The sequence below is a fragment of the Mustela erminea genome, chromosome 6, assembly GCF_009829155.1.
Source record: "Mustela erminea isolate mMusErm1 chromosome 6, mMusErm1.Pri, whole genome shotgun sequence".
Lineage (NCBI taxonomy): Eukaryota > Metazoa > Chordata > Mammalia > Carnivora > Mustelidae > Mustela > Mustela erminea.
Genome location: NC_045619.1, coordinates 106,702,189 through 106,723,239, shown reverse-complemented (window position 1 = coordinate 106,723,239; position 21,051 = coordinate 106,702,189). Strand labels below are relative to the sequence as shown.

General features: G+C 34.6%; 1 protein-coding gene across 13 annotated transcripts in view; it reads right to left on the bottom strand.

Annotated features, from left to right (window-relative positions):
* Positions 1-21,051, bottom strand: part of ERC1 (ELKS/RAB6-interacting/CAST family member 1) — a 541,029-nt gene that overhangs the window by 239,005 nt on the left and 280,973 nt on the right. For all 13 annotated transcript variants that reach the window (XR_004287084.1, XM_032349214.1, XM_032349215.1 and 10 more), the window contains one exon: positions 14,472-14,632. Coding sequence is in view for 12 of the 13 variants with exons in the window: in XM_032349214.1 (XP_032205105.1) it covers positions 14,472-14,632 (161 nt within the window). In the remaining variant the exon portion in view is untranslated. The remainder of the gene's footprint in view (positions 1-14,471; positions 14,633-21,051) is intronic.

The window sequence follows — 21,051 nt, the reverse complement described above, 5'->3', positions numbered from 1 at the left end:
GATTTTAAACCCCAACTCTAGGTTTAACCATTTGATAATTCTAAGTACTGCAAATGTTTTATAAATGAGCTAAGAAAATGCAAATACAAAGAAAAAGAAGAAAGAAAGCAAAACTAAAGACTCCAAAAAGCCAAAAAACAAAAAGCACCCCTCCCTCAAAAAACCAAACCGAAGAAATAACGAAGAAAAGGAAAGTTATATGAGGCAGATGTACCGAAAGACAAAGGAATACTAAAGTGTTATATAGTTTTGGGTACATTGATCTTGAAAGATAACACCAAACATGATGCCAGAGCCCTGAATAGGGAGACATATTCTAGTAAGTCCACTCCAGATGTGTACACTACCACCTGTGAAACTCAAGCTCAATTTCAAGACCAAAAGTATTTGCTATCTCTAGTAGCTAATAACCAATCACCTTGCTCGAAAAACAACAGTATCTCTAACCATAAAATGCATGACCACAAATACACTGAGAAGAAATAAATTTATTCTGGGTAGAAAATTCTGGGTCAAATATTTTGACCCTACAAAAAACTAGCTGTATCTCCACCAATTACTGAAAAGGTAACTGGTGGTTCCTCCATTGGTGCCTTTGACCATACATATGTATGTATATATATTATTTTTATACTCTGTATTCTGTCCCATTATTTTATATGCCAGTCTTCATACCAATACCATTTTTATTACTGTCGTTTTATAGCAAGAGTTAAAATTAGGTAGTGCAAGTGTTGATGGGGTGTTATAAGAATGTCACTATGTGAAAGAAAAGACAAAGATGAAAAAGAATGAATCCAGCCACAATTGCTTTCACATGCACAGCAAAGATACCCTCTCTTAAAATGAAAGGTTCATCTGTTTTCCCTCTGAGAATGACATATATAAAATTGATGAGCATATCACAAATATTTTCCATAGCAACAGTTCCTAACCAAATAAGCCTCTTTTGTTTAATTTCCTAGATTATTAAACCAGAGAGAAAAGATGAACTCTCGGCCTACAATATTTAATGTGTCTAACTTACAGAAAAGACAAATACAAAGGCTATTTTAAAAAGTTATTTGGCTTTATATTCTCTTAGGATACTTACTTTCACTTTGAAGATAAAAATACAATTCCAACATATTTACTGAGTGCCAATTATATGTTGGGTACTAGGCTTATTCTGACAGATTTAAGATGAGCAACATTTCTAAATGTCAGGTGTCTGGAGGAAGATTATAAAAACCTGCAAATAAATGACTGTAACATAGTGGGGTAAATCCTATAGAAACACACATGAAATAGATATTTAACTACCGTTTTTTAAAAAAGATTTTATTTATTTATTTGACAAATAGAGATCAGAAGGAGGCAGAGAGGCAGGCAGAAAGGGAGGAAGTAGGCTCCCCGCTGAGCGGAGAGCCCAATGTGGGGCTTGATCCCAGGACACTGGGATCATGACCTGAACCGAAGGCAGAGGCTTTAACCCACTGAGCCACCCAGGCACCCCTTTAACTACCATTTGATAGTTCTGTAGAGGGGGACCTGGGTGTTTCAGTCAGCTAAGTGGCTGCCTTTGGCTTAGGTCACAATCTCAGGGTCCTGGGATCAAGCCCCACGTCAAGCTCCCTGCTCAGTGGGGAACCTACTTCTCTCTCTCCCCCTGTATCTCCCACTGCCTCGTGCTCTCTCTCAAGTAAATAAAATCTTTAAAAAAAAAATTCCTGTGCAGAATGCTTTTCACATAAATACCTTTTATCTTTAACATTTAATTATTTTAATTTTCTTAATGGTATCTTCTGAAGAATAGTTTTTAATTTCGGTCAAATCCAGTTAATCAATTTTTTCTTTTTGGTTAGTATATTTTGTATACTAAGAAATCTTTGCCTATTCCAAAGTTTCCTGTTTTCCTCCAAAAGACTATGGTTACCTTTTATGTTTAGGTTTATGATCCATTTTGAATTAATTTCTGCATATGGTCTGAGGTTTTTACTTTATCTTAACCCTACAAAAAACTAGCTGTATCTCCACCAATTACTGAAAAGGTAATTGGTGGTTCTTCCATTGGTGCCTTTGACCATACATATGTATGTATATATATTATTTTTATACTCTGTATTCTGTTCCATTATTTTATATGCCAGTCTTCATACCAATACCATTTTTATTACTGTTGTTTTATAGCAAGAGTTAAAATTAGGTAGTGCAAGTCTTCCAACTCTGTTCTTTTCAGAAGTGGTTTAGCTCTGCTACAGCCATTGCAATCCCATATAAATTTTATATTCCAATTGTCAGTTTTCTATCCCAAAAGTTCCCTGTGATTCTGGCTGTGATTGAGGTACAAATATAAATCAGCCTGGGGGAAATGGCATCTCAAACTTTCCTTATCCAAACCATTAACTAGATGTACCTCTATTTAGATGTTTTTAAAATTTTCTCAGTAATGTTCTGTAGTTTTCCATGTAGAGATCTTATATATTTTTTGTTGTTTATTCTGAAATACTTTATGCATTTTGATGCTGTTGTTGTAACTGTCCCTCAGAACAACATACTGCTTAAAATATAATCCATGAGAAATTATACTAGCCACTAAGCACGCTTAGATATAGCCTTAAGAAAAACATGTAGTGGCAACAGGCCTCTGGGGGAGAAGACGGTATACATCCTTGAAGCCGAGCAGCTGGGAACCCGCCGGCTTCTCTTTTCTGTTAGCCCCTACTCCAGAGACCACCTGTGGCTAATTAGATGATCCCTTTAAATGTGCTTGCTCAACTATAAACTTTATACTGCTTGACCAGATAGATGTTGCCCTTCTTCTTACTTATCTACAAGACTCAAGGTCAATGGGTAACCTATTCCAGATTCCTTGTTGGTAGTTACCTACTTTCCAATAAATATGAGACTAAGGAGTTGTTCCCGGCAAGTCTTTTCTATTGTTGACCCCCGCTCCCTTTCTCTGGCAGCTGACTTGTGTGTGCCTAATTCTTCTCCCATGAGCTGTCAGGAAGCAGCAACTGTAAATATTTTCTAAAATATCAGTTTCCATTTGCTTGCTGCTAGTGTATGGAAATTTTTATACATTGCCCTGCTTAGATAATCATGTTGTCTGTGTATAAAGAAAACTGTACTACTTCCTTTGGAATTTTATTCTTTTCTTGATATACTACATAACTAGAATCTCCAATATAATTAAGAACAGAGAGATAAGAATGGACATCTCTATATTCTCTTCAATCTCAGAGGGCAAGTCTTCAATTTGCATCATTAGGCGGGACATCTGCTGTCAGTCTGTCACATGTGCCCTTCATTTAGCTGAGTAAACTGTTTTCTATTCCTAGTCAGTTAAGAGTTTTTAACATGACTGCGTGTTACCTTTTGTCAAAAGATTTTCCTCAATGTACTGATAGTTGTATTATTTTTTATTCTCTTATGTTGTAAACTTAATTCATTTTCAAATATTGAACAAACCTTACATTCCAGAAATAAGCCTCATTTGGTTGTTAATACATTAGCTTTCTCCTTATGTTAGATTCCATTTGCTAAGACTCTGTTGGGGACTTTCATGCCAATGTTCATGAAGTAGATTGACCTGTAAAATTCTCCTTTTGTATGTCTTTGCCAGGTTTAGGTGTGGGGCTAACTCTGGCCTCATAAGATGAATTAAGTATTTCTTTCTTTATTTTCTGAGAGTCTGCAAGATTGTTATTATTTCTTACTTCAGTGTTTAGTATAATTCACCAGTGAAGCCATCTGGGCCTGGAGTTTCCTCTGTGGAAATGTTTTTTGATTATAAATTCAGTATCTTTAATACATATAGTCAATTTGATATTCCTAATTTTGAACCAGTTTTAATGAACTGTATTTTTAAAGGAATTTAATCTATTATATCTAAGTTATCAAATTTATTAACTTATAAACTTATTCAAAATATTCTTACTATCTGTTCAGATGCCCTTAGAATCTTGAGTGTTATGCCCTCTTCCCCTCTTTCATTCCAAAAATGTTAGTTCACATGTCTTCCTTCTTCCTTGGGTCAGTCTTGCTAGGGGGCTGATCAATTTTATTAATTCTCTGATAAACCATGGTTGACTTTGTGAACTTTCCATGCTGTTTTCTATTTCCTTGATTTTTGCTCTTATCTTTATTTTTTCCTTCTTTCTATTTACTTTGGTTTACTTTGCTTTTTCTTTTTCTAGTTTCATAGTGTAGAATTCAAATAACTGAATTTAAGCTTTCTTCTTTTCCAATACAGACATTCAAAGGTATAAGCACTATTTGAATGTATAACACAAAATTCAACATTTTTCATTTTCATTCAGTTCAAAATGACTTCTCATATTCCTTATGACTTCTCTGAGCCATGGTATTTAGAACTGTATTATTTAATTTCTAAACATTTGAGGGCTTTTCCAGATATCTTAATAACTTCTAACTTAATTACACTGTGGTCAGAGAACAATTCTGACATATTTAGTCTTGTGAGGTTAAGATTTACTATGGCCCAACATATGGTCTACACTGGTGAACACTCCACACATATTCAGAAAACAATATATATAATCCTTCAGTTTCAGGTGTATTATTCTATAAATATCAAATAGGTCAAGTTGATAATCTTAAATATTCTATATTTTTAATGCTTGTTTTTTTTGGTCACTTATTCTATCAAATCCTGAGAAACAGGGGTTATAATCTTCAGTGATGACTGATAACTACTGATTTGTCTGTTTTCCCCTTGAGTTCTTCCAGTTTGCCCTTCAGGAATTTTGAAACTCTGTTTTTGGGTACCTACATTACAAAGAACTGTTATATCTTTCTGATGAATTATTTCCTCTATCATTATGATACATCCTTAATTCAGAAAGACTCTTTGGAAGTCTCTTTCATCCGATACTAATACAGCCATACCAGGTTTCTTATGATTACTGTTTACAAAGACCATCTTCTTCCATTCATTAATTTAAATGTATTTGTGTTTATTTTATTTTATTTTATTTTATTTTTAATTTTATTTATTTTATTTGACAGATAGAGATCACAAGCAGGCAGAGAGGCAGGCAGAGAGAGAGGGAAGAGGAAGCAGGCTCCCTGCTAAGCAGAGAGCCCGACGCGGGGCTCGATCCCAGGACCCTGGGATCATGACCTGAGCCGAAGGCAGAGGCTTTAACCCACTGAGCCACCCAGGCGCCCCTGTATTTGTGTTTATTACAGTCTGTGCGTTATAGACAACATTGCTTCTTTCAAAAATCCATTCTGATAATCTCTGTCCTTTAATTGGAGTGTTTTAGATTTTGATATAAGTATTGATATGCTGAATTTCTATCTGTCATCCATTTATCCCTTCCATTCTTTGTTCCTCTATTGTTCCTCTTCCTGTCCTTTTTTTTCTGATTAAATAGAATAATTTTTAGTATTATGTTTTATTTCCTCTACTGGATTTTCGGCGGGGGGGTGTGTGTTCTATTTTTGGTTTTCTGATTAACTTTTTGAAGTTGCTTTATAGCTAACAATATGCATCTTCAACTTACCACAGTCTGTTAAGATTAGAAATTATAAAACTTCCTGATTCTTCCTACTTTCTATTTCATAAAGGTAACAACCTTAACACAATATAGAGCTACATCCCCACCTCTAGTGCTAGTTTTGGCATATTCACTTTTATACACATTATAAACTCAACCAAACAATGCTTTATTTTTGCTTCAAATAGTCAGTTGTCTTTTAAGGAGACTATGCGAAGAAAAAAACAAGTCTTCTATATACGTCAACTAATTTGCCAGGTCTGATGTTCTTTATTCTCTCCTATAAATCAATGCTCCTATCTGGTTTCATTTCCTCTCAGCTAGAAGAACATCCATTCACATTTCTTATAGAGCAGTTTTTCTAGAAACAAAGCCTTTTCATGTTTAACTGAAAATGTCCATATTTAACCCTAGTTTTTTAATACTCTTTTATTTGGCCATAGAATTCTAGTCTAACAATTTTTTCCCCAGTACTTTAAAAGAAGCTCCATTTTCTTCTGATTTCCAATGTTTTTGGTAAGAACTCAGTTACCATATTTTCCTTTTATGTAGTGTCTTTTTTCCTCTTGTTGCTTTTGTTTTTCTCCCCATGTTTTGTTTCCAGCAACTGAATTACAATGTCAACAGTTGTGGTTTTCTTTGTATTTATCCTACTAGGTTTCACGAAGTTTCTGGGTCTATAAATACATGTGTTTTGTTTTAAGATATTTTTAGAGCGATTTTATGTTTACAAAAAAATTAAATTTCCTATAGACCTCTTTAAATCTATGTATTTAATCTATGTATTTAAATCTATGTACTCAAATTAGAGAAATATTTCAGTTATTATTTAAAAAATTTTTTTCTGCTCCTGTCTTACTCTTTTAATTGTTTTGTGTCCTAGTTACCTGTATGTTAGTCTACTATTTGCCATTACCCAACATATCACGAAGGCTCCATTCATTTTGTAATACCCCTCATTCTCCCTGCTCTTCAAACTGGATATCTATTGATTTCATTTAAAATTTATAGACTCTTTCTTTTGACAGCTCTAATCTGTTACTAAAGCAATTCAGTGAGCTTTTCATTAAAATTTCAGTTTCCAAATTTCCGTTTCTTAATAGTTTCCTTAGTTGGCTAAGATTTCCTATATCATCATTTTCCTTTAAGTCCCTGAGGCATATTTATAAGGTGACTTTAAAGTCTTTTTCTGCTAAATATGATACATAGGACTTCTTGGAACCAATTTCTACTACATGTTTTTCTTCATTATGGGTATATGTTACTGTTTCTTTGCATGTCTGGCAAACTTTAAAACCCAATATAGAATACCGTAGTTGATATACTATAAAGACTCTGGATTCTGTTATGTTCCTCTGAAGGGCAATACTTTTTATTCTAGAAGGTAATTTAGTTAACAGATGACTTCACTATCCTTTTGTAGGCTTATATTTATTCTTTGTTAGGCTAATCTGCTAAAAGCGCAGGGTATTTCCCAGATCTCTCTATCTTGGTAAGATTCATTTTCCAAATTCAATCTTCCCTACAGACTTTCTTAGAACTTCAAGTTTTGTTGGTCTGGGTCTACAGTAGGCTTTATTAGAGTTCATGTTCCCTATTCTTGAGACAAACCATAAGAGACTCTTAATCTTACAAAACAAACTGAGGCTTGCTGGGGGTAGGGGGGTGTGGAGAGGGTAGTTGGGTTATAGACATTAGGGAGGGTATGTGATATGGTGAGTGCTGTGAAGTATGTAAGCCTGATGATTCACAAACCCGTATTCCTAGAGCAAATAATACATTATATGTTAATAAAAATAATTAATAACAAAACAAAGCAAACAAACAACCCCCTCCCCCCAGCTTCCTGTTACTTCAGCAAGATGCCAGACATTTTAACAAGCATTTTGCCACTCTGGACTGGATTAGAACTCCAAATTCCCCAGCCCTTCTCTACCTTTAGTATCACACAATTCCACTTTCATCCCTGTAGTAGTTAATCTCTGGTAAACCCTGGGTAGTCTCATCCAAAGAATATGCAGCCTAGTTCTAGGTTAAGAATTCATGGACATCTGACCCCCAACCTCTTTTCAGTATGCTGTTTACATGTAAGTTACTTCCCAGATTTACTCAGAGCATTTACAACTATAGAATCAAGGGACTTCAAATGGTCACTTAAAGAACTATACATATAACTGTTAAATGATAGGGATCTTAGAGATTTAAGAAACCCTTTCATTTCAGAATAAGAAAACTGCAGACCTAAGAAATTAGGAAAGTTAGGAAAAAAGGAGTTAAGAAAAAGAACTGGATCTTCAATTCTGAGTATCTTGCTTTGCAAATATTCAGCTTCACTAATTTTAAAATGTTTCCATAACTTTACCTGATTTGATCCTCACAACAACAGCATGAGGTGGGTCTAAATATTATTATACCTGTTTTATATATAAGCAAACTGGCTTAAATGTAAACACACTCTTTGCTGCAGGGAGCATCTTTGATGTTTATAATACTCATAACTGGACCTTCTGATAGGAAAAACTTAGGATTAAATGGATGGATTACTACGATCTACATGCAAAGCCCAACAGAAGTTTTACCCATTTACAGAATGAGTAATTACCTAGGTAGGTACCTTCTGTAAAGCACCTTCTGAGGGCACAGTAAAGAAAGGTCATGAAAGGAAAAGTTTGTTTTAACTCTCAAACCAAAAAAGTTTTCATACTGTATATTACACAACAGATTTTCTCAAAATAGGTATTGCAATTAGGTTAAGGCTTACCTCCCTGCAACAGTCAGTCCTTTAACTGATGCATTTATATTTAACAGAAGGGACCAGGATTGACCCTACACCTCCAGGAGAGGAGAAAATGAAAAGAAGGTAGGATAATAAATCATACTCCTTTCTCCTTTGAGAGAAAGAAGATGACTTATATTCTTAATTTCATCCTTGCATATACAAGGACATTCTTACACACAAACCATATATATTGATGGGGCAGAGAAAGTACTATGAAGGATGAAAAAGAAAGGTACTTTGAGGGTCTTTATCTAAAAAGCTCAATGCTTTACTTGTTACTTAGAGATTATTCCAGCCTTTTAAGGCTCTTTACATGAAAAGATGATTAAGAAGCATGATTATTATTATTATTATTATTTTTTTAAGAATATGGTTTCTTCTATTTGGAAGTGATATGTGGCTTTAAATGGCTAAAAGATGGATTAAGGTTTAGGGAAGAGAAAGGCATGGGATATTTGGGGTTACTGGTAATTCATCCCAATTCAGGTCACAAGAAAATAAAAACATTTGAGAAAAACATTTATAATACACATCCCTATCTTGTGAAAAGCTGAGCATCGTGGTCAAAGTTTAGGAGAAAAAAGAGGTAGAAAATTCTAACAATTATTATATTAACAAAGCCATTTCTTCCACTGTTCTAAAATAACTAAGAGCCTCAAGTAAACTATTAGTCTAATGAGGAAAGATACAAAGAACAGTTAAGATTACACTTCCTATTAGGGGGATACATAAGTGAGCTGGAGATAAGGGTAGAAGAAAAGGGGGCAGAATTAAGGAATTAAGACCAGAGGGAAAGACCCAAAGTCCCAAGGGAGAGTTGATTATAGACACAAACTCTACTTTATCATTTTATCAAGGACCAGTCCCAGCTCTGTCTCTTGTTTATAGTTATGCTATTCAGCATATTTTGCTTTCTTTTTCAAGTACAGGAAATTTTTATATTAATTTATGTGATTTCCTACAGAATATTTAAACTTCAGTATTTCAAGTCAATGTGAAAAATGCTTCCAGTTTCACTACAAGTCCTTTATCATATGTCTACTGCCTCTAATAAAGGTATGTGATAGACGTATAAATAAATGTGGCTATGCAAAAAGCATACATGTTCTAATGTTACTTAGAAAACACTTCAATTTGTTACTAGGGTATAACTGTTCCTATGATACATTTGCATGACTTTTCAATTTTGTGGTTAATTTAGAAGGCTGTCATAAATGCCCAATTGGGATTTCTTTTCTTTAATGTCAGCAACATTATAATAAATTTGAAAATGAAATATAGGATATCAGAAGATAAAACAATTTAAAATACAAACTCTCAAGCACGTGGTGGCTCGTTCAGTTAAGGGTCTGCCTTCGGCTTGGGTTGTGATCCCAGTACTCTGGGATCCATCCCAGCATTTGGAGGGGCTGCTGCTTAGGGGGGAGCCTGCCTTCCCCTCTCTTTTTGCCCCTCCCCCCATTCGTGGTCTCTCTCTCTCTACTGCTCTCTCTCGTCTTCTCTCTCTCAAATAAGTAACATCTTTAAAAAAAATACTGACTTGGGGCGCCTGGTTGGCTCAGTTGTTAAGAGTCTGCCTTCAGCTCAGGTCATGAACCCAGGGTCCTGGGATCAAGCCCCACATTGGGCTCCCTGCTCGGCAGGAAGCCTGCTTCTCTCTCTCCCACTCCCACTGTTTGTGTTCCCTCTCTATGTCTCTGTCAAATAAATAAATAAAATCTTTAAAAAAAAAAAAGATTCATTTTAATTATTCAAGGTATTAATAGATTGACACCTAACCTATACTATCCCCAAATAGTCTGAACTTTTTCAAGTAAGCATTTTCAATAACTTTCTTAATTCTAAACATATTCTATTCCTTTCTCTTAAAAGATACTTTAAACGTCAGAATTTAGATTGTATTATACGATTCTTCCTAGGTACATATGAAAATTTACTTTCTGTTGTGGGAAGTTAAGAGCTTTCTTTAGCCAAAGGCATCTCAAGAGTATATAATTTAGCCCAGAGAGGTTTGAATTTCTCTGCCAACTTTACTAATGGAATGCTACTTATCAAATGCCTCTGGAATCTCAAAGAAACAAAAGGGCTCTTCTACCACTTCTCCCAGACAAACCTGTTCTCAGGGTAGTCAAATTCATAGTTTCATAAAAATTTTTATTAAACATGAAAAATGAGTCTTTTTATTCAAAGTGCCAACATAGGGTGAGACGGCAGTAGGAGTGTGAATGCAAGGCAGTGGAGAATGAGCCAGCTCTCATCTAGAAATCGTACTACTCAAACTCATGACCTGAGCTGATACTTAAAATTTATTACAGTTATTATAATTGTTATTTTATTACTTTGTCCCCTTCTCCAATTCATCCTCTCTTTCTTAGGGAAAGAGACTAATATAAAAGTGGAATAAAAAAATAAAGGTTAACAAAACCATGGCATAAGGAAAAGAAGAACCAACAGGGGATCTGCCAATAAAAATGTTCCTTCAAGGCTGGTGAACCAACACAAATGTTTCTACTGGCTCACTAGCAGGCTACTAAGTGAGCAGTTTCACATGTCTTCAAACTCAGGGCCACCATTTGTTTGTAAAAGATGCTCAGAAATGACAATCATAAATGCTAGGGTTAGAGAAGTATGATTAGGTCATTCCTTTTGGTCTGACATGGTCAGGATTACTGCAGAAAACTAGACTATTCCTGTGCTTTGCTAAAAAAAAATTTCTATATTTTTAGAGGCGCCTGGGTGGCTCAGTCGGTTAAGCAACTGCCTTTGGCTCAAGTCATGATTCCAGGGTCCTGGGATCGAGCCCCACATTGGGCTCCCTGCTCAGTGAAGAGCCTACTTCTCCCTCTCCCTCTGCCTGCCCCTCTGCCTATTTGTGCTCTCTCTCTCTCTCTGTGCCAAATAAATAAACAAAATCTTTAAAAAAATTTTCTATATTTTTAGATATATAGGTCAGCTCTGCCTTTTTCTCAGGAGAGACGTTTCTTATTCTAGATTCTGACTCACACATATACGTGTCTCAGTCTCTTGCACACTGCCATTCCTCTCATGTTTCTTCTACATTTCAAGTTCTCAGGTTATAATGAATAAATCCTTTTACTTATTCAATTATCCATAATTAAGCAATGTGAACATTTAAAATATGGTGGGTCCTGCCATGAAACAATGAAAAAATGTCATGAAAATTCTATGAAGCAGAACAATTATTATCGCTATTCTAAAAATGAGCCAACTGAGGCAGAGAGAGGTTAAAGAACTTGCTTAAGTCATAGAACTGGTAAATTCTGATTCAGAGTCCTTCATTCCATGAAGTATGTTCTTACTAGTTGCCGTAAATAATTAGAGACAGAGATCATGCGGAACTAGTTGGAGGGAGTAAACTCCTTATAAACTAACCAAAGAATGAAGTAAATTCGGAGCAAAGCTGTAGGAACTGAGACACCCCCAACCAAGCACAGGTGATTAGAAGAACTTGCTCAACATATAGAATGGAGTCTAAAATATAGAAGAAAAGCTCTTCTCTTGCTCAGTTTCATAGCGAAAAGGAATCAAAAGCTCGCTGTATGAGAACCCACACTATTCATAGAGTTTTGTATATAATTACACTTAGGTTACAGTTTTCAACTGAGGTTTTATGAAGCATTACTTTGTATTTGTAAGCCATACATTGGAAATCTGCATTTTAAAAAAATAGGGAATTCAATTCACTGTTCTAAGAGGAAAGAACAGAATACTAGCTGCTTTCTAGACTTGGTAGGCCTACAGGGCAGTGAAAACAGAGCAGGCCAGTTAAAGAACAACCACACTCCCAACAGAATATGTGCATAGAGGATTATGTCTAAAATGCTGAGATAACTTATTAAAAGGGAAGTATTTGACCACTATTTTACTAAGATATGAAACTGAAAGACAAGGGGAAATTTAAGTGGAAATTAAAGCAAGGACAACTTTTAAAACTTTATGCTAGGAATACTACATCAAAAACGAATGATGTACTATATGTTGGCTAACTGAACATAATAAAAAAAATAAACCACAGACCAAAACATAAAACAACAATAACAACAAAACCTTTATGTTGGTAAATCTGTATGACACAAACTAATGAAAAATCTTAGAGCGTCATGATGCCACAGAATATACTATGGGCAACTGAAAAAGGTGATTTAAGAGATAGGTCGTCCATCAGAGCCAGGTTTTAGCACTTTATTTCTAAAACTTTCATTTAATGTTTGTTTTACTAAATTTCCAGACTACTTAAAAATTTCTCTACATACTTTAATCGTTTATCCCATGCCTTATTGTGTGAGTGCTTGATATTACCAAAAATAGTTTTGCTAATCATAATAGTTTTCAGAAATGTAATCCCAGACCTGGTTTGGAAAGGGAAGTCCACAACAGAGTATAGCACTGTAGTACCGAAAAAGAAAAAAAAAATTATACACCACTCCCTTTTCATGACTTGAAGTCAAGCATTCCTTTAAAACGTCTTTCATATCTTTTCAAAGTCCTAATGATAAGAGAAAATTCCCATACAAATACACCATGATTTTGCTATAAGCAAGTACCTGTACTTAGTAGGAAATATCTGACAGGTAAAAATCAAGATTATTGGTGTATGGAGCAAAAAAAACCAACATTACCCTACTGTTACTTTAATGAGGCCTGTTTCTGCTTCAGAACATCATGAGATACTCTGTTTTCCACATTATATCCATCCTTCTTCCATCTTCTTAAATCCTTTAGGCTGTGATTTAATTTGCTTCTCAACTCTATCCCCTACCATGTTTTAGGAATGGTTCCCAGACCTCTTCCATTCAAATAATTTCATGCTTTATTATTCAAAAGTTACCTCTACTACTCCATCTCCAAAATACCAAGCTTTCAGTTTCAACCACCAGTGACAAAACACTTGTCTTACATTAACTGCAGCATATTAACAAAGTTTATCCTCGTGATGATACTCAGAACACTAACCTCCCCCTATTCTCCCAGCATCCAAATTAATTTGTGGCTTCAAGTACTCATCACTTCTAAAAGTAGATCACCTGTAACGCTTTCCTGAAAGATTAGAATCTCTTAACCTTACACTGTGGCCTAATAACCTATCCTACATGCAGGTGACACCCCAACAACTGCTTTCTCAACTCTAAGGCTGCTGTCAGGATATCATATGTGTCATGAAAACTCTCATGGCAAGATGCTCGTCTGTTCTGTAATTTGAGTACTCAACACTTATTGATAGTTCCAAACAGCAGAAAAGAAGAGGGATATTAACCCAAAGTACTTGCTAAGCTGAGAAGTCTACTTAATGTAGGTCAGAAAGACTCAGTTTTATGCAGAGAAGAAGAAACTAAGAGAAAATGAGCACAGATTATGTGAGAGTAGACTAACAGATGAAGACTGCAGAGAAGGGGACGTGTGCTTAAAAGATCAGAAGCTAGCCTTATGATGGAGAGAGAGCATCTTTTCTGAAACAGAAGAAAAGACAACAAAAATGTGGATAACTGCTGAGGTAAAGAAGGTTGCTGAGCTGTCCCAGGATAAATCTGTCTTTATAAAACCTGGAAGCAGGGCAATTCTGTAGGGGTGAGGGTTGGGCATGGTGCCACAATGAAGAAAAAGGAGCATCTGCTATGGACTAGCAGACATGCACATATTTCACAACAAATTATCTCAGGAAGCCACAAGATGTGGGACTAGTAGGAAAATGACAGAGGAAAATATGGAGGATATTTATGTAGGGACTCATTATATTATTCTCTCTACTTCTGTATACCTTTGGAAGTGTTTATAATAAAAAATGTTTTTAAAAAGTGCCTGGCTATCACAGGACCTCAGGACCAACAGTCATGTTCCTCAGGAAGCTCAGCAATACGGCAAACTTTCCAGAAGATTTTAGAAATTTCAGAGATGCAACTGGATATGGTTATACACACACACCTATACACACTCTTTATCTCTCTCTCTCTCCCTCTCTAGAGGACTTTAAAATTCAGTGAGGAGGCAAAAATAATTCGATTTGACCAGAATTTGTTTCAAATTTGTTCTAGGGAGTGAGAAATACAGGTTTGCGTTAAAATTAAGCTAACGCGTTAGCGGTAATAAATTGGGTCCGATGATGAAAGCAATGAGAAAAAGGTTTTCTACTAAGCACATGCCTGAAAAATAAGATTATGAACACTTACTTCATCTCCAGAACTTCCTCTAAGTGTTTCCTTCTTTCTGCACGAAGATTGGTCAAATGAGTTTCCTTTTCTGCCAGAGACTGTTGAGTAGAGGACAGCTTGGCTTTCATGGACTCCAGTTCCTGCTTCACCTTCTCCATGGCCATCAGTAATTCCTCCACCTGTGATAAGTGTGGAAAAGAGAAAAACTGAGCATTTTGATCATTTTGGCATTTTGACGGAGGAGCTAAGTAACGGGCAATTTCCAGGTCCACAAGACTAAAAACACACACTTATAGCAAAAATCCTGTACTGTTGTTGGTTCAAACATATATACCCAGACCATATACCAAATAAAGAAATGCATCTCTGGTCTCTCCTCCCCCCTAATTCTTCGCAAGTTACGCGGAAAAGAACTTCATTTTCTTTTTGATAAATACAACTGTATCAGTTCAAGAAGTCAAATTTGCCATAGTTATAATTTTTTGGAAAAGGCCCACAAATTTCCATGGAATTCACAATATAACACAGATAAAAATATAAGGAACAAAATCATAGTAAATTTCTCTTGAAGGATTATAAGAAAAAAAAGACATAAACTTGACTAATAACACTCAGTATAAACAAAATAAGTCATTTTTATTCATCCAAAGATTTTTCTGTTTACACCATTAAAAATAATTTCTTTTGGAGAAAAGAGCTGGAATTCAATCAGACAACTTCTTGCTCTGAAGTAGAGTTTTCTCAAGGAAGGCAGGAAAGAGAAAGAAAAATACATGACCACAAAGAGAGGAGAGAGAATGCTTTAACAAGACTTGAAAAAACTCCTGAGGGAGAAAAGACAGAACTCTACAACACAAGGAACTAAGAGAACACAGTACACACTTCATCAGTCATTTCCACTCACTCTGGGTGGCATCCAAATCAGAATTACTTAAACAAGTACATTTTAATTCCGAAGCAAAATATATGTAGGCAAAAATGTGTTAATACCAAAACCAACCTAAACCAGGTAATCAACCAGCCAACTGCACCAATCATAAGAGTTTATGTCAGGCTGCTGCTTGCCAAGAAATAATTTTAGTGATGACAAGGCTTTTCAGAGGAAGAGATGGGTGGGGACTTGCCATTCACTGACTTCTACATAAAATCAATTTGTATGATACTAAAACTGAGAACAGTTTAGAGACAAAACTGCAATATAACAAATCAGAGTTGTTAACAGACCCCAGGATGTTAGTGCCTCAGACCTAACCAAACTTTCCATATTGATTGGTAACAGCTGCTCAACACTGATAATAAACAGATACATTTAGTGTTTTGGCACCTGAATCATCCTACTTTGTGTATCTTTTCAGAAGTGATCAAGTTAATGTTCTCAGCTAACAGCTGTGAGAACACTGCTGTGAGAATATATATCATCATGCAGCTCTCCTTGGATATGTATTTAAATATTTACAAGCTTTATGTTACCATATATCATTATCCACCCTTTGAAAACTGCAAATAAGGATAATCTCATTTTAATAAGTTTAATTCATTTAAAATCTTATTTAAAACTGAATTAAAATGATATAATGACATATAATATGTTCTTATAACACAAATCTTATAACACAAAATCAGTAATGGACGTCACCATTTATAGAAGCTCTAATAAAGTGTGCGATATTTCTATATCTTATGAACTCACCTTAAACAAATAAAAAAAATCTGCCTCCCAACTGTCTTTCACTACCCCAAGTAAGTTATGGTATCAATTTCTTATATAACTTAGATGTATTACAAACAATTTATTCCTTTTTCCTTTAAAAGGAAGCTCATTTTATATATACGCTTATGCATCTAAAATTTTTGGTAGATGCTTTATGGAAATACAATGTAAATGCAGAAAAATACACAAATGATAAATGTGCAACTTGAAAATTTTTCTTTAAGTTGAACACACCTATGTAATGAGAATACAGACCAATAAACAAAACATTAACAGTCCCCCAGAAACACATCTCAAAACCGCTTCCTAGATTAAGACTAACCTTTATTCTAGCACTACATTAGTTTTGCCTATTTAATTTTGTACAGATGGAATTATTATATAATTTTAAGTACAGATTTTCTTCACTCAGAGATCTATCCATATTACTGGGTATAATAATTATAGTTCTGTAATTCTCTCAACTATATAGAATTCTACTGTATGAAATTAGCAAAATTTATTGAAGGTACTTTTGATAAAAACAATTTTTAAAAAGCCCTTTTCCAGTTTCACTGAGAAAGAACTGACATACATCACTGTGTAATTTTAAGATGTACAGCATAATGGTTGGATTTACATATATTGTGAAATGATTGCCACAATATGATCAGCTAACATCCATCTTGTCATATAAATACAATAAAAAGAATAAAGAAAAAACCAACTTCCTCCTTTTCATGGCCAATCTTAGGATCTGATCTCTTAATAACATTCCTATATATAGTAGAGCACTGTTAGTTACAGTCCTCATGCTGTGTACATTACATCCTTACTACTTATCTTCTAACTGGAAGTTTGTACTTTTTGACCACCTTTTTCCAAGTCCTATTTGACCCACCCCCTACCTCTTGTAACAAGACTGATCCTTTTTCTGAGTCTGTATCTTTTGTTTTGTTTTAGATTCCATCTAGAAATAAGATCATACAGTATTTGTCTTTCTCTAACTTATTTCACGTTTAGATCTACAATATAAATGCAACTGAATAAATACAGTGTAATGGTCATAATTCATTTTTATCAATATGGGTATTGAACTAACTCCGCATTATAAATAGTAAGAAGAACTTTAATAGCCACAGTAAGAAGGCACTTTTGGTCCAGTTGGCAAAAGGTCATAAATTATTTTTTTAAGAATTATTTACATATTTTTTTAAAAGAATTATTTACATATTTTTAGAGAGAAGGGAAAAGAGGGGAGGGCAAAGGGAGAGAGAAGAGTGAGAGACAGAATCTCTAGCAGACTTCCTACAGAGCATCGAGCCCTGACACAGTGCTTGATCACACAACCCTGAGATCATGACCTGAGCCGAAACCAAGAGCCGGACGCTCAACCAAGCCACCCAGGCACCCAAGAACACAAATTATCTAAAGACTACTTAAAAATAATAGGAAAGATAATTTCACAATGCTTTGTGCATAAAATACCTTTAAGTTTCATAAATAACCAATGTGAAATATATGTATATAAAGAAGGAATACAAATATATTCCAGAACCAAGAACAATATACACATCTATATACTCATTATCCACAAGCTTTGTAGGTGCATCTATCCAACTGTATGGCCAAAAGTCCCCCATGACAGTTCATCACCATTCTAAATTTGTTACTTAATCCCTTCCATTTCTTTGTTTTTGTCTTTGACATATATATTCCAAAATAAATCACTGGTTCATTCTATCAGTTTATGAAGATTTTATAATGGAATCTTCTGACTTCCTTATTTCATCCAACTTTGTTTTTTCATGTACATAAAAAGGGGCCTACACTTTACATATTCCAGAACCAAAAGGAAAAAACACACCTACATATGTACTACCTAGGAGTTAAAAGCAGTTAGAGCCAACAACTTCGAGCACTACAACACCCAGATTATAGTTTCCCACTAAATTGAACAGGCTCCGTAAAAACACAGCTGATTCCAGATTTGGGGGAAGAAATGTACAAAAGATGAACTTTGCACAATTTATGCCAAAAAGTAAGAGAAATGGGAATCATGGCAAACAGGGATTATGATGCAGAAGCCCTGAAAACAAAGCCAGAAAAATCTAAAAAGAAAAAAAAAAAAAAGAGGAAATTACACAGGAGTATTCCTTCTGAATACAGAGGAAAAAAAGAAAAGAAAATCAAACGTAGGAAGATATAAAAATTGAGATTTATCCTAAGAATTCAAGGTTGGTTTAACATATAAAATTAAATGTAATAAACCGTATCAGTAGAATACAAGCCAAAAAACCTACATGATCATCTAAGAAGATGCAGAAGAGTATTTACCAATTTCCAACAACTTTTCATGATAGAAACAGTCAAGAAGATAGAGAAAAAGAAAAACTTTCTCTACCTGATGAAGGGCATTTATGAAAAACTCACAGCTAATATAAACTTTAACAATGAAAGACAGAATGCTTTCCCTCTAGGACAAGCACCAAGAACAAGACTAGACTGTCCTTTCTCACCATGTCTATTTAATACTGTACTAGAAGTGATAGCCAGCAAAATTAGAATACACAAAAAATTAAAAGGAAGACAAAACTTTCTCTGGTTGAAAATGACATGATCTTATATAGTGACAAACACCAAGAGTCTACTAAATATATATATATATAAATATATATATATAAATATATATATATTTAGTAGATATATATATTTTAATATATATATATACATGTATATCAATCAATAAGAATACAAAGTATCAATAAGTATACAAAGGTTGCAGAATATAAGATTCATATACAAAATCAACTGTCTATCCATATACAAGCAATAAACATTCAAAAATGAAATTTAAAACAATTATACTTAAAATAGCATCACAAAGAAGGAAATAGCTAGGTATAAATTTCACTTAAAATGCATTATATATACACTGAAAATTACAGGATTATTGAAAGAAATTAAAGAAAATTTAAATAAATGGAAAAATATCATGTTCAGAGATCTTAGGTTTTTAAGTTGACTATACATCCCAGAGTGATCCACAGATTCAATGTAATCCACAGAAAGATGCTAGCTGTCTTTTTTTACAGAAATTGACCAGCTAATCCTAAAATTGATATTAAAATGAGGGAGCCAGAATAAGTTATCTTGAAACAAAATAATAAAGTTGAAAATTTCATACTTCTTGACTTCAAAAATCTATAAAATTTCAAGGTAGTGTTGCCATAAGGATAGAAAAAGAGATCAATGGAAAAGAACTGAGTTGAGAAATAAACAAACTTGAGTAATGTGTCCAATACGATGTCCCACATTTTGGATTCGGTGAACTATTTTTTTAATGGTGCTATTTACATTGCTCCTCTTATCTTCATGCTTCCTATAAAATGACAGTTATATCTAAAGTCTTCATTAGATTGAGATCTGACTTGTCTTTTTAACAATAGTACTTCACAAATAAAGCTGTGTACTTCATGTTGTATCAAATGAAGAGACATATCAAGTGAAGAGACACTTATAGCAGTAACATTGATCAGATACGGGTTCAGAAAACAATAATCTGATTTCCTCTTTATAAATTTCTCAATACATATTTTATCAAGTTCTTTATTACTTCAATAATTATCAGTTAAGACTAAACATTTTTCATTTGTTTAGGAACCATTTGTGCTGCTTTTCCTTGAAGCTGAAATCTTTGCTTCCCACCTCCACTGGCTTCTCTCATCCTTGTTGATTTTGGAGGAATTTTAAACATACCCATAAACATATATTCTAGAGACCAACATTTCATCAATTAAACACTTAGCAAATTTCTTCTCCCAGCGTGTACCTTAACTGTCCCTTTTATTATGATATCTTTGTATGATCAAAAATATCTTTTTTTTTTTAAAGTAGGCTCCATGCCCAGCATAGAGCCCAGAGTGGGGCTTGAACTCATCACCCTGAGATCAAGACCTGAGCTGAGATCAAGAGTCAGACGTTTAACCAACTGAGCCACCCAGGTGCCCCCAAATATCTTATATAAACAAATTTATTAAGCCTTTAAGATTTGTGACTTTTATATCCTCTTTAAGAAATCCTTCCTATTCTCAGGGTCATATGGTATTTCCTACTTTTATACTGCCTTCAGGAATAGACTGAATTAGTGGTCCCAATTATTCATTCCTCTATGGTACTAGTATTCATCCACATCCTTCCCATAGCATAATAATGGGAAGAAAATACTCCTCTGACCCTTGATTTTGGCTTGGCTATGTGATTTGCTTTGAGCATTGGGATGTGAGCAATTCAGAAACAAGCTGAAGTTCATAATACATGTGGTTAGGCTACATTTCCACCATTGCCAAAAAAGCAACATTCTGAGTAGCTATTCCCTCTCAGTTGGGTTCTAGAAAGAATCATGAGGGCATAGCCATCCCAGTCAACAACTAAAGCAAGGCCAACTATACTAACTCTCCAATCTATGTGATGAAGAAATAAATGATTATTATAGGTGTGTTAGGGTTCTCCAGAGAAAGAAAAGCAATAGGATATATTCTGAATACATTATGTATGTGTGTGTGTGCAGGCATACCTTGTTTTATTGCACTTCAAAGCCCTTGTATTTTTTATAAATTGAAGTTTTGTGGCAACCCATGTCAAGCAAGTCTGTTTCCTTATTTCCAAAAGCATTTGCTCACTTCATGTCTGTTACAATGTTAATTCTCCCATTTTTCATTATTATTATATTTGTTATAGTGGTATATGATCAGTGATTTTTGATGTTACTACTCTAATTCTTTTTGGGGCACCACAAACTGCACCCATATAAGACAGCAAACTTATCTGCCAAATGTAGTGTGTACTATGCCTTCTCCACCAACCCCTGTCACTTTCTTTCTCCTTGGGCGTCTCTATTGCTGAGAT